The sequence below is a fragment of the Salvelinus alpinus genome, chromosome 4 (assembly GCF_045679555.1).
Source record: "Salvelinus alpinus chromosome 4, SLU_Salpinus.1, whole genome shotgun sequence".
Taxonomy (NCBI): domain Eukaryota; kingdom Metazoa; phylum Chordata; class Actinopteri; order Salmoniformes; family Salmonidae; genus Salvelinus; species Salvelinus alpinus.
This window is the reverse complement of record NC_092089.1, coordinates 33,783,248-33,797,706: the sequence shown is the minus strand read 5'-3', so window position 1 is coordinate 33,797,706 and position 14,459 is coordinate 33,783,248. Positions and strand designations below refer to the sequence as shown.

Sequence of the window (14,459 nt, the reverse complement as noted above, 5' to 3'; positions counted from 1 at the left end):
TCTTCTTTACATTTTCTCTTCCATTTATATTATCTCTGTCTGATACATCCCCTCATCTCTCTCTCACATCCTTCCATCTCTACACTCATCCTATTCTCCTCCCAGTTGATGAGACCAGGGTCATTCTGTCATCTGGAGACCCCGATATCATTGGCTCAGATTACATCAATGGCAACTATGTGACAGTAAGTACATGTTATGTCACCTTGTAGTCTCAACATCAAATGATAAACCACTGTTATGAATCCATAACAAGTCTAAACATGATTATGTTTTAATTAATATGATCAGAGACTATAATTGCAATGGGCTTTGTCTCCATGTAGACAATATTTTACATATTTTACTAACTTTCTCCGTCTCGTTGTAGAATAAGCTGCAGGAGCCCGGTGACCAGAAGGTGTACATCGCCTGTCAGGGCTGCCTTGCAACAACTGTCAACGATTTCTGGCAGATGGTGTGGCAGGAGAGGACAAGGGTCATCGTCATGACAACCAGGGAGGTCGAGAAGGGACGGGTTAGTGACTTAAGAGTGTTACTGAGAATTTGAAAGCATTTTCTTTTACATTGTATGATTTTAATATTATAACATAGTATAAACTACCCATCTCATTTTCCTCAAACCATTTCTCCATGTTTGTTTATGCAGAATAAATGCGTGCCATACTGGCCAGAAATGCAGGGCTCCAAAGAGGTGGGGCCGTATGTGGTCACTTGTGTCTCTGAGAGAGATGCCACTGACTACAAGATCAGGGTTATGGAGATCTCCCCTCTGGATCAGGTAGGTACCACCTGCTGGCTCCACTCATCATCACCTCTCCTACCTCTGTTACCACTGTCATCATTGTTACCTCTGTCATCATTGTTACTACTGTCATCATTGTTACCTCTGTCATCACTGTTACCTCTGTCATCACTGTTATCTCTGTCATCACTACCATCATTGTCATTACTGTTAACACCTCTGTCATCTCCAATACTGTCATATCATCACTATCACCACTGTTACCATTATCTTCACTGTCATCACTGTTACCATTGTCACCACTGCATCACTGTTACCGTTATCATCACTGTCATCTATGTCATCACTGTTACCTCGGTCATCACTGTCATCACTGTTACCTCGGTCATCACTGCAGTCACAGATTAGCTGAGTTTACAGTATTACTCATGTCTCTCCTCTTTGTCTCTTTCCTCTCTCCTCCTCTCCTCCTCGTCTGTCCCAGTCGGACTTGGTCCGTACTATCTGGCACTACCAGTACCTGAGCTGGCCCGACCATGGAGTTCCCGAGGAGCCAGGAGGGGTGCTCAGCTTCCTCACTCAGGTCAACTCAAAACAGGCCGAGTTCACCAACGCCGGGCCAATGATCATCCACTGCAGGTATATTCTAGCTGTCTTCCAGATGTATTCTTGCTATATTCCAGCTGTATTCAGGAAGATAAGTGTCAGTTCTATCCATTCTCCATTGTCTAGAATACATGATAAGAACTTCAGATTATGTTGTTTTTCCAGGATTAAGATTAGTTGTTAAGATTAGTTGCGGTTAGGGTTGCGAAGTGTCGGAAACGTTCCGGTAAATTTCCAGAATTTTTCCGGAAATTTCCATCGGAAATTAAGCCTGGGAATTTTGCTTAAATTCATCAAAGAAGTTGGCTTATAACAGTGAACCTTTTTTGTGGCATACACATAAGGAAATTCTAGGTCTTGTGGCATATTTTGGTTCTACTATTCCCAATTGAATTGGAACCCTCTGCATGTGCAGTGCACTCTTCCATCACATGTACAGCTGATCCTCAAGATCTTACACACTAATGAGATGCTATTGAGCCCACACTACTACACTGTCTGAGCCAAGGACTACATGCTTTCTGGTAAGTTTTGATTACAATACTGGGTGGGGTGAATATATTTTATAGGACATACATGATTTTTTTGTTAACTAGTAAATAGTAGCCAACAGAAAGTGTGTTTAAATAATTTCTAACTTGTTAACAATTTCTGCTAGTTAGTTTTTGCTACCATGTGGGTTTTAGCTTGCTTTAGCCTGCTAATTCACCTGTTTCCATACATGTTTCATTTTAAAACATTTATCTTACAAAGGAGTTGTTTAATCTAGCTGCTTAACTATTTATCTGTACATGAAATTGTTTTTTGTTTTTTTTACTCATTTTTTTCTAATCTCTACAGGAAAATGCCACTATCTGATGTGTGGAGACATTTCACTGTAGCTAATGTAGAAGGAAAAGCTGTGTACATTTGCAAATACTGTGCCAAATCATATGTGAAGAATGCAACAAAGATGCAGAACCATCTGGCCAAGTGCATAAAGTTCCCTCAGCACTCACATTAAGCAACCTCTGACAAAAGTCCCTCTACTTCTATTCGAGGTGAAAATGATGAATCAGACACCTTATCGATAGCAACAGCTCATGGTCCTCCTGGAATGATTTTTTTTGACTCAATGGAGGAACGTAGTCAGAGAAATGCTGATGAATGTCTTGCTCGAGCTGCGTATGCAACTGGTTCACCTCTGATGCTTACAGGCAATGTGTATTGGAAGAGATTTCTGAATGTTCTTCGCCCAGCATACACCCCTCCAACCAGACATGCTTTATCTACTCATTTGCTGGATGCAGAGTTCAACAGAGTTCAAGTGAAGGTCAAGCAAATCATTGAGAAAGCAGACTGTATTGCAATCATCTCTGATGGGTGGTCGAATGTTCGTGGGCAAGGAATAATTAACTGCATCATCTCCACCCCTCAACCATTATTCTACAAGAGCACAGACACAAAGGACAACAGACACACCGATCTCTACATTGCAGATGAGCTGAAGGCAGTCATCAATGACCTTGGACCACAGAAGGTATTTGCACTAGTGACAGACAATGCTGCGAACATGAAGGCTGCTTGGTCTAAAGTGGAGGAGTCCTACCCTCACATCTCACCCATTGGCTGTGCTGCTCATGCATTGAAAACAATGGATACACTCTACAAGAGAGCAAAGGAAATGGTTAGGTATGTGAAGGGTCAAGTTATAGCAGCAATCTACCTCACCAAGCAAAGTGAGAAGAATAAGAGCACCAAATTGAAGCTGCCCAGCAACACCCGTTGGGGTGGTGTTGTCATCATGTTTGACAGTCTCCTGGAGGGAAGGAGTCTCTCCAAGAAATGGCCATATCATAGTCTGCTGATATGGACAGCCCCATCAAGAGGATCTTCCTGGATGATGTATTTTGGGAAAGAGTGGTAAGCAGCCTGAAACTCCTGAAACCTATAGCAGTAGCCATTACACGGATTGAGGGAGACAATGCCATCCTGTCTGATGTTCAGACTCTGCTTGTAGATGTAAGAGAAGAAATCCGTACTGCCCTGCCCACTTCACTGTTGCTCCAAGCAGAGGAAACTGCAGTTCTGAAATACATCAAAAGGCGTGAAGACTTCTGTCTGAAGCCCATACACGCCACAGCGTACATGTTGGTGCAGAGATCAACCAGGCCTATGGTGTCATCACTACTGTCTCTCGCCACCTTGGCCTGGATGAGGGCAAGGTTCTTGGCAGTCTGGCAAAGTACAATCAATTTTGTTAGGGCTAATTGGAAAAGCTGTTAAAAAGAGGACATTGTATTCCTTTTTTTTTGTACTCCCTGACGAAGGCCATGCAGCCGAAACGCGTAGGTTTAAAAAAAAAACTTTGTTTCTATTGAACATGCCATACTAATAAAGGCATTTTAATTAATTATATGAAGAGTGCCTTGGTCCTCCTTTCTTTTTTATATGCTTTTTTTTGTTGTTCAGTGAAATCATCCCATGTGAAAAGCCAACTCATTTAATTAAAGTTCAATTCGTAACTAAATCGTTTTTTTATTTCTATTGGAAGGATTTAATCATTTACAATTATGCCTACTTATGATAAGGTAAAAGGTTTATGTTTCTGTCTCCATATGATATGGTAAATATATCCAATGCAAAAAACATCTACATTTAAATGGTATTCATATTGATTTGTATATATTTCCGTTAATTCCAATATATTCCCGTTAATTCCGACGGAAAGTTACCACCTCTGAATATTCCCCAAAATGTGCAACCCTAGTTGCGGTACTCAGCATTTTAAGTCAACTGACAGTTTATACTATAGGAATTTTCCCCATGTGATATCAAGAATAGGGAGGGTTCTTGTACTCTTGTATGTTGTTGGTCCCGTGACTATTTGTTATGTAAGCAGACATAAGTACAGCACAATAGTGTATAGAGTGTTTACAAGGCTGTTGCAGTACAGTTTAATGACAAAAGCTATTTCCTTTGCTTCTTTACACTGAAAGACATCCATAGGGACAAAGTTCTTATTCAATCCACTGGTCTTTATAAATATAACCAAACTGTCACAGTCACGTGTGTGTAAAGTGGTCATCCCCTGGCTGAGACATCTGTTAGTGTGACAACATGACAAATCCCTCTCCATTTGTCCATGAACACTTTACACCTCCGATCACAGAATGACTTAGATGATCAATACTGCTCTAGAAATTCTGTTTCAATACAGTTAATTACTTTCAGTGAATTGCATTGAGTCCAATCACATGGTACTGTACTGACAGTTGTCCCTACAACCACTCTGTTTGTGTTGTGTTTCTGTGTAGTGCTGGAATAGGCCGAACTGGCACCATTGTGGTGATCGACATGATCATCGAGACCATCGACACTAAAGGTGAGTCTCTGTCATTACCAAAGTTCCCGCATTTCTTCACATCTTCATGATTTTATACTGTATCTTATTATGGCTCTTTTGTCCCATGATCCTTGTAATGCCTGTCATCACTGTAGAATGACAATGTTTTGTTGTTGATTGTGATTCTAACTTCCTGGTTGTCCATAGGTCTGGACTGTGACATAGACATCCAGAAGAGCATCCAGATGGTGCGAGACCAGCGGTCAGGCATGGTGCAGACTGAGGCCCAGTACAAGTTCATCTACCTGGCCGTCTCGGAGTACATAGAGGCATCCAAGACCTACAACAAGGTGAGGGAGAGGGGGGGGAGGTTGCAATAGAAGGGAGAGGAATATGGGTAATATGGAATCAAATATATGCACTCTCCCAAGTGCACTGGCTACAATATATGTCTATTGACAAACTGTGTTGAAAAACAACATTCCAGAAAATAACAACAACAAGACAGCAGAGAGACTCAGATATCAGCTGACACAGAGGGATCTGTGTCAATATATACTTTCCACTGTTGTTGTGCATGTTCTTCTGTTCTCCAGACAGATGTCTTATCAGACACTGCTTTGTAAAATATGAACATTGACAGAGAGAGGTTGAAATTGTTAACGGAAATTGCTAAATTTCTGGGGAATTGTTAATAAGACTATGACTTAATTCTGCACATTGACTCACCTTATACCACCCATCATCTAACACTCGCTGTCCTCTTCTCCCCTTTCTAGGGAGCTGAGACAGAGTATGGAAATCTGCAGTTCAAACACCAGCCTGCCAGCCGCAAGGTCTCCAAGTGAGTTTGTACAGTGTGTGTCTGTGCACATGCCATTGGAGTCCCGTGCATATTCCCATCTCTCCTCAAAACCACATTGGGTCAAAGTTCTCTGGCGCAGGCTACACAGAGTGAGAGACACACACACAGAGAGAGGAGGTTAGGTAGAGAGACACGGAAGAGAGAGAGACACACACACAGAGAGAGAGGGGTTAGGTAGAGAGAGACGGAAGAGAGAGGGAGAGGTTAGTTAGGTAGGTAGGTAGGTAGGTAGGTAGGTAGGTAGGTAGGTAGGTAGGTAGTTGGGTAGGTAGGTAGGTAGGTAGGTAGGTAGGTAGGTAGGTAGGTAGGTAGGTAGGTAGGTAGGTAGGTAGAGAGAGAGAGAGAGAGAGAGAGAGAGAGAGAGAGAGAGAGAGAGAGAGAGAGAGAGAGAGAGAGAGAGAGAGAGAGAGAGAGAGAGAGAGAGAGAGAGAGAGAGAGAGAGAGAGAGAGAGAGAGAGAGAGAGAGAGAGAGAGAGAGAGAGAGAGAGAGAGAGAGAGAGAGGAGGTTCGGTAGAGAGAGACGAAAGAGAGAGAGAGAGAGAGAGAAAGAGGAGGTTCGGTAGAGAGAGACGAAAGAGAGAGAGGAGTGGATGTGGACTTTCTCTCTCAGCTCTGTCTCCTAATGAGCCTAGCTCCTATAAGCCATATTGAAAATGGGACCATTGTTTATCATTGTTGTCCCCAGTGTCTCTCCATCCTTCTGTTGTCCAATTTAGCTGATTGGGCACGTTTGTGTAACCTTTGGAGGCGATACATTTGGCTAGGTAGCCCTACTGTACTCTCTCGCTCTGGAAGGAATGGACCAATTAGAAAAAACTAAACTGGACAACAAAGGAGAGGAGGAATCACTTGACCTGTTTGGATCATCCAGACTGACCAAACTCTGTAAACTTCCACTCGATCAACCAGCCCATTCTCTTGTCAGGGTTTGAATTACACTGATTCCCAGGGATGCTCTGAATACAGTTAAGACAATGTTAGCAGTGTTAACTGCTATGAGAATGTAGGGACACGGGTTCTTCTTGACCGGGAAACACTTTGGACCCTGATTATACAGCAGCCTATAGGGATCACTCTTGTTATACAGCACGGTTCACCCTGGTTATACAGCTGGCTGTAGGGATCACCCTGGTTATACAGCTGGCTATAGGAATCACGCCAGTTTATACAGCATGGTTCACCCTGGTTATACAGCTGGCTGTAGGGATCACCCTGGTTATACAGCTGGCTGTAGGGATCACCCCGGTTATACAGCTGGCTGTAGGGATCACCCCGGTTATACAGCTGGCTGAAGGGATCACCCTGGTTATACAGCTGGCTGTAGGGATCACCCTGGTTATACAGCTGGCTGAAAGGATCACCCTGGTTATACAGCTGGCTGTAGGGATAACCCTGGTTATACAGCTGGTTGCCAGCAGCATACCACCCTGCATACCACTGCTGGCTTGCTTCTGAAGCTAAGCAGGGTTGGTCCTGGTCAGTCCCTGGATGGGAGACCAGATGCTGCTGGAAGTGGTGTTGGAGGGCCAGTAGGAGGCACTCTTTCCTCTGGTCTAAAAAAAAAAAATATCCCAATGCCCCAGGGCAGTGATTGGGGACACTGCCCTGTGTAGGGTGCCGTCTTTCGGATGGGACGTTAAACGGGTGTCCTGACTCTCTGAGGTCATTAAAGATCCCATGGCACTTATCGTAAGAGTAGGGGTGTTAACCCCGGTGTCCTGGCTAAATTCCCAATCTGGCCCTCAAACCATCATGGTCACCTAATAATCCCCAGTTTACAATTGGCTCATTCATCCCCCTCCTCTCCCCTGTAACTATTCCCCAGGTCGTTGCTGCAAATGAGAACGTGTTCTCAGTCAACTTACCTGGTAAAATAACGGTAAAATAAAAAATAAAAATAAAAATAAAAAATAAAAAATAGGGATCAGAGTTCTTCCTGTTCAGATGACATGGTCAGGAAAGACTCTGGGCCCTAGTAATGAAAGAGCCCCCGAGGCACCCACCTCATGTATAATCAAACCCCTGTCTCTAGTACAGTATAATACACCACAGTATAACACATGTCTCTAGTAAAGTATAGTACACCACAGTGTAACCCCTGTCTCTAGTACAGTATAGTACACCACAGTATAACACATGTCTCTAGTACAGTATAATACACCACAGTATAACACATGTCTCTAGTACAGTATAATACACCACAGTGTAACCCCTGTCTCTAGTACAGTATAGTACACCACAGTGTAACCCCTGTCTCTAGTACAGTATAATACACCACAGTATAACACCTGTCTCTAGTACAGTATAGTACACCACAGTGTAACCTCTGTCCCTAGTACAGTATAGTACACCACAGTGTAACCCCTGTCTCTAGTACAGTATAGTACACCACAGTATAACCTCTGTCTCTAGTACAGTATAGTACACCACAGTGTAACCCCTGTCTCTAGTACAGTATAGTACACCACAGTATAACCCCTGTCTCTAGTACAGTATAGTACACCACAGTATAAGACCTGTCTCTAGTACAGTATAGTACACCACAGTGTAACCCCTGTCTCTAGTACAGTATAGTACACCACAGTATAACACCTGTCTCTAGTACAGTATAGTACACCACAGTATAACACCTGTCTCTAGTACAGTATAATACACCACAGTGTAACACCTGTCTCTAGTACAGTATAATACACCACAGTGTAACCCCTGTCTCTAGTACAGTATAGTACACCACAGTGTAACCCCTGTCTCTAGTACAGTATAGTACACCACAGTATAAGACCTGTCTCTACTACAGTATAGTACACCACAGTGTAACCCCTGTCTCTAGTACAGTATAGTACACCACAGTATAACACCTGTCTCTAGTACAGTATAGTACACCACAGTGTAACCCCTGTCTCTAGTACAGTATAGTACACCACAGTGTAACCCCTGTCTCTAGTACAGTATAATACACCACAGTATAACACCTGTCTCTAGTACAGTATAGTACACCACAGTATAACACCTGTCTCTAGTACAGTATAGTACACATCAGTATAACACCTGTCTCTAGTACAGTATAGTACACCACAGTGTAACCCCTGTATCTAGTACAGTATAGTACACCACAGTGTAACCCCTGTCTCTAGTACAGTATAGTACACCACAGTGTAACCCCTGTCTCTAGTACAGTATAGTACACCACAGTGTAACCCCTGTCTCTAGTACAGTATAGTACACCACAGTATAACACCTGTCTCTAGTACAGTATAGTACACCACAGTGTAACCCCTGTCTCTAGTACAGTATAGTACACCACAGTATAACACCTGTCTCTAGTAGAGTATAGTACACCACAGTGTAACCCCTGTCTCTAGTACAGTATAGTACACCACAGTATAACACCTGTCTCTAGTACAGTATAGTACACCACAGTGTAACCTCTGTCCCTAGTATAGTATAATACACCACAGTGTAACCCCTGTCTCTAGGACAGTACACCACAGTATAACACCTGTCTCTAGTACAGTATAGTACACCACAGTGTAACCCCTGTCCCTAGTACAGTATAATACACCACAGTGTAACCCCTGTCTCTAGTACAGGATAATACACCACAGTGTAACCCCTGTCTCTAGTACAGGATAATACACCACAGTGTAACCCCTGTCTCTAGTACAGGATAATACACCACAGTGCAACACCTGTCTCTAGTACAGTATAGTATACAACAGTGTAACACCTGTCCCTAGTACAATGTAATACATCACAGTGTAACCCCTGTCCCTAATACAATGTAATACACCACAGTGCAACCCCTGTCACTAGTACAGGATAATACACCAGTGTAACCCCTGTCTCTAGTACAGGATAATACACCCCAGTGTAACCCCTGTCTCTAGTACAGTATTATACACCACAGTGTAACCACTGTCTCTAGTACCGTATAATACACCAGAGTGTAACCCCTGTCTCTAGTACAGTATTATACACCACAGTGTAACCCCTGTCTCTAGTACAGGATAATACACCACAGTATAACCCCTGTCTCTAGTGCAGTATAATACACCACAGTGTAACCCCTGTCTCTAGTACAGTATAATACACCACAGTGTAACCCCTGTCTCTAGTGCAGTATAATACACCACAGTGTAACCCCTGTCTCTAGTACAGCATAATACACCACAGTGTAACCCCTGTCTCTAGTACAGTATAATACACCACAGTGTAACCCCTGTCTCTAGTACAGGATAATACACCACAGTGTAACCCCTGTCTCTAGTTTAGTATAATACACCACAGTGTAACCCGTCTCTAGTACATGATAAAAACCCACAGTGTAACCCCAGTCTCTAGTACAGGATAATACACCACAGTGTAACCCCTGTCTCTAGTGCAGTATAATACACCACAGTGTAACCCCTGTCTCTAGTACAGGATAATACACCACAGTGTAACCCCTGTCTCTAGTACAGGATAATACACCACAGTGTAACCCGTCTCTAGTATAGTATAATACACCACAGTGTAACCCGTCTCTAGTACATGATAAAACACCACAGTGTAACCCCAGTCTCTAGTACAGGAGAATACATCACAGTGTAACCCATCTCTAGTACAGTATAGTACACCACAGTGTAACGCCTGTCTCTAGTACAGTATAATACACCACAGTGTATCCACTGTCTCTAGTACAGTACTTCACAGTGTAACCCCTGTCTCTAGTGCAGTATTATACACCACAGTGTAACCATTGTCTCTAGTATAGTATCATACACCACAGTGTAACCCCTGTCTCTAGTACAGTATAATATACCACAGTGTAACCCCTGTCTCTAGTACAGTATAATACACCACAGTGTAACCCCTGTCTCTATTACAGTATAGTACACCACAGTGTAACCCCTGTCCCTAGTACAGGATAATACACCACAGTGTAACCCCTGTCTCTAGTACAGTATAATACACCACAGTGTAACCCCTGTCTCTAGTACAGTATAATACACCACAGTGTAACCAACTGTCTCTGGTACAGGATAATATACCACAGTGTAACCCCTGTCTCTAGTACAGGATAATACACCACAGTGTAACCCCTGTCTCTAGTACAGGATAATACACCACAGTGTAACCTGTCTCTAGTACATGATAATATATCACAATGTAACCCCAGTTTCTAGTACAGGAGAATACATCACAGTGTAACCCATCTCTAGTACAGTATAGTACACCACAGTGTAACCCCTGTCTCTAGTGCAATATAATACACCACAGTGTAACCACTGTCTCTAGTACAGTATAATACACCACAGTGTAACCCCTGTCTCTTGTACAGTATGGTACACCACAGTGTAACCCCTGTCTCTAGTACAGTATAGTACACCACAGTGTAACCCCTGTCTCTAGTACAGGATAATACACCACAGTGTAACCCCTGTCTCTAGTACAGTATAATACACCACAGTGTAACCAACTGTCTCTGGTACAGGATAATATACCACAGTGTAACCCCTGTCTCTAGTACAGGATAATACACCACAGTGTAACCCCTGTCTCTAGTGCAGTGTAATACACCACAGTGTAACCCCTGTCTCTAGTACAGTATAATACACCACAGTGTAACCCCTGTCTCTAGTGCAGTATAATACACCACAGTGTAACCCCTATCTCTAGTAGAGCATAATACACCACAGTGTAACCCCTGTCTCTAGTACAGGATAATACACCACAGTGTAACCCCTGTCTCTAGTACAGGATAATACACCACAGTGTAACCCGTCTCTAGTATAGTATAATACACCACAGTGTAACCCGTCTCTAGGTCATGATAAAACACCACAGTGTAACCCCAGTCTCTAGTACAGGAGAATACATCACAGTGTAACCCATCTCTAGTACAGTATAGTACACCACAATGTTATGCCTGTCTCTAGTACAGTATAATACACCACAGTGTAACCACTGTCTCTAGTACAGTACATCACAGTGTAACCCCTGTCTCTAGTGCAGTATTATACACCACAGTGTAACCATTGTCTCTAGTATAGTATCATACACCACAGTGTAACCCCTGTCTCTAGTACAGTATTATATACCACAGTGTAACCCCTGTCTCTAGTACAGTATAATACACCACAGTGTAACCCCTGTCTCTAGTACAGTATAATACACCACAGTGTAACCAACTGTCTCTGGTACAGGATAATATACCACAGTGTAACCCCTGTCTCTAGTACAGGATAATACACCACAGTGTAACCCCTGTCTCTAGTACAGGATAATACACCACAGTGTAACCCCTGTCTCTAGTACAGGATAATACACCACAGTGCAACCTGTCTCTAGTACATGATAATACATCACAATGTAACCCCAGTTTCTAGTACAGGAGAATACATCACAGTGTAACCCATCTCTAGTACAGTATAGTACACCACAGTGTAACCCCTGTCTCTAGTGCAATATAATACACCACAGTGTAACCACTGTCTCTAGTACAGTATAATACACCACAGTGTAACCCCTGTCTCTTGTACAGTATGGTACACCACAGTGTAACCCCTGTCTCTAGTACAGTATAGTACACCACAGTGTAACCCCTGTCTCTAGTACAGTGTAATACACCACAGTGTAACCCCTGTCTCTAGTACAGGATAATACACCACAGTGTAACCCCTGTCTCTAGTACAGTATAATACACCACAGTGTAACCAACTGTCTCTGGTACAGGATAATATACCACAGTGTAACCCCTGTCTCTAGTACATGATAATACATCACAATGTAACCCCAGTTTCTAGTACAGGAGAGTACATCACAGTGTAACCCATCTCTAGTACAGTATAGTACACCACAGTGTAACCCCTGTCTCTTGTACAGTATGGTACACCACAGTGTAACCCCTGTCTCTAGTACAGTATAGTACACCACAGTGTAACCCCTGTCTCTAGTATAGTATAATACACCACAGTGTAACCCGTCACTAGTACATGATAAAACACCATAGTGTAACCCCAGACTCTAGTACAGGAGAATACATCACAGTGTAACCCATCTCTAGTACAGTATAGTACACCACAGTGTAACGCCTGTCTCTAGTACAGTATAATACACCACAGTGTAACCACTGTCTCTAGTACAGTATAATACACCACAGTGTAACCAACTGTCTCTGGTACAGGATAATATACCACAGTGTAACCCCTGTCTCTAGTACAGGATAATACACCACAGTGTAACCCCTGTCTCTAGTACAGGATAATACACCACAGTGTAACCTGTCTCTAGTACATGATAATACATCATCATGTAACCCCAGTTTCTAGTACAGGAGAATACATCACAGTGTAACCCATCTCTAGTACAGTACAGTACACCACAGTGTAACCCCTGTCTCTAGTGCAATATAATACACCACAGTGTAACCACTGTCTCTAGCACAGTATAATACACCACAGTGTAACCCCTGTCTCTAGTACAGTATAATACACCACGGTGTAACCAACTGTCTCTGGTACAGGATAATATACCACAGTGTAACCCCTGTCTCTAGTACAGGATAATACACCACAGTGTAACCCCTGTCTCTAGTGCAGTATATTACACCACAGTGTAACCCCTGTCTCTAGTACAGTATCATACACCACAGTGTAACCCCTGTCTCTAGTACAGTATTATATACCACAGTGTAACCCCTGTCTCTAGTACAGTATAATACACCACAGTGTAACCCCTGTCTCTATTACAGTATAGTACACCACAGTGTAACCCCTGTCTCTAGTACAGGATAATACACCACAGTGTAACCCCTGTCTCTAGTACAGTATAATACACCACAGTGTAACCAACTGTCTCTGGTACAGGATAATATACCACAGTGTAACCCCTGTCTCTAGTACAGGATAATACACCACAGTGTAACCCCTGTCTCTATTACAGGATAATACACCACAGTGCAACCTGTCTCTAGTACATGATAATACATCACAATGTAACCCCAGTTTCTAGTACAGGATAATACACCACAGTGTAACCCCTGTCTCTAGTGCAGTATATTACACCACAGTGTAACCCCTGTCTCTAGTACAGTATCATACACCACAGTGTAACCCCTGTCTCTAGTACAGTATTATATACCACAGTGTAACCCCTGTCTCTAGTACAGTATAATACACCACAGTGTAACCCCTGTCTCTATTACAGTATAGTACACCACAGTGTAACCCCTGTCTCTAGTACAGGATAATACACCACAGTGTAACCCCTGTCTCTAGTACAGTATAATACACCACAGTGTAACCAACTGTCTCTGGTACAGGATAATATACCACAGTGTAACCCCTGTCTCTAGTACAGGATAATACACCACAGTGTAACCCCTGTCTCTATTACAGGATAATACACCACAGTGCAACCTGTCTCTAGTACATGATAATACATCACAATGTAACCCCAGTTTCTAGTACAGGAGAATACATCACAGTGTAACCCCTGTCTCTAGTGCAATATAATACACCACAGTGTAACCACTGTCTCTAGTACAGTATAATACACCACAGTGTAACCCCTGTCTCTTGTACAGTATGGTACACCACAGTGTAACCCCTGTCTCTAGTACAGTATAGTACACCACAGTGTAACCCCTGTCTCTAGTACAGTATAATACACCACAGTGTAACCCCTGTCTCTAGTACAGGATAATACACCACAGTGTAACCCCTGTCTCTAGTACAGTATAATACACCACAGTGTAACCAACTGTCTCTGGTACAGGATAATATACCACAGTGTAACCCCTGTCTCTAGTACAGGATAATACACCACAGTGTAACCCCTGTCTCTAGTACAGGATAATATACCACAGTGTAACCCCTGTCTCTAGTACAGGATAATATACCACAGTGTAACCCCTGTCTCTAGTACAGGATAATACA

The 14,459-nt window shown here is 42.8% G+C and overlaps 1 protein-coding gene across 6 annotated transcripts in view; it reads left to right on the top strand.

The window, feature by feature from the left end:
- Positions 1 to 14,459, top strand: part of ptpn6 (protein tyrosine phosphatase non-receptor type 6) — a 36,029-nt gene that overhangs the window by 17,633 nt on the left and 3,937 nt on the right. For all 6 annotated transcript variants that reach the window (XM_071396706.1, XM_071396704.1, XM_071396703.1 and 3 more), the window contains 7 exons: positions 106 to 185; positions 371 to 517; positions 650 to 781; positions 1,230 to 1,384; positions 4,648 to 4,715; positions 4,884 to 5,026; positions 5,456 to 5,520. In XM_071396706.1, coding sequence (XP_071252807.1) covers positions 106 to 185; positions 371 to 517; positions 650 to 781; positions 1,230 to 1,384; positions 4,648 to 4,715; positions 4,884 to 5,026; positions 5,456 to 5,520 — 790 coding nt within the window. The remainder of the gene's footprint in view (positions 1 to 105; positions 186 to 370; positions 518 to 649; positions 782 to 1,229; positions 1,385 to 4,647; positions 4,716 to 4,883; positions 5,027 to 5,455; positions 5,521 to 14,459) is intronic.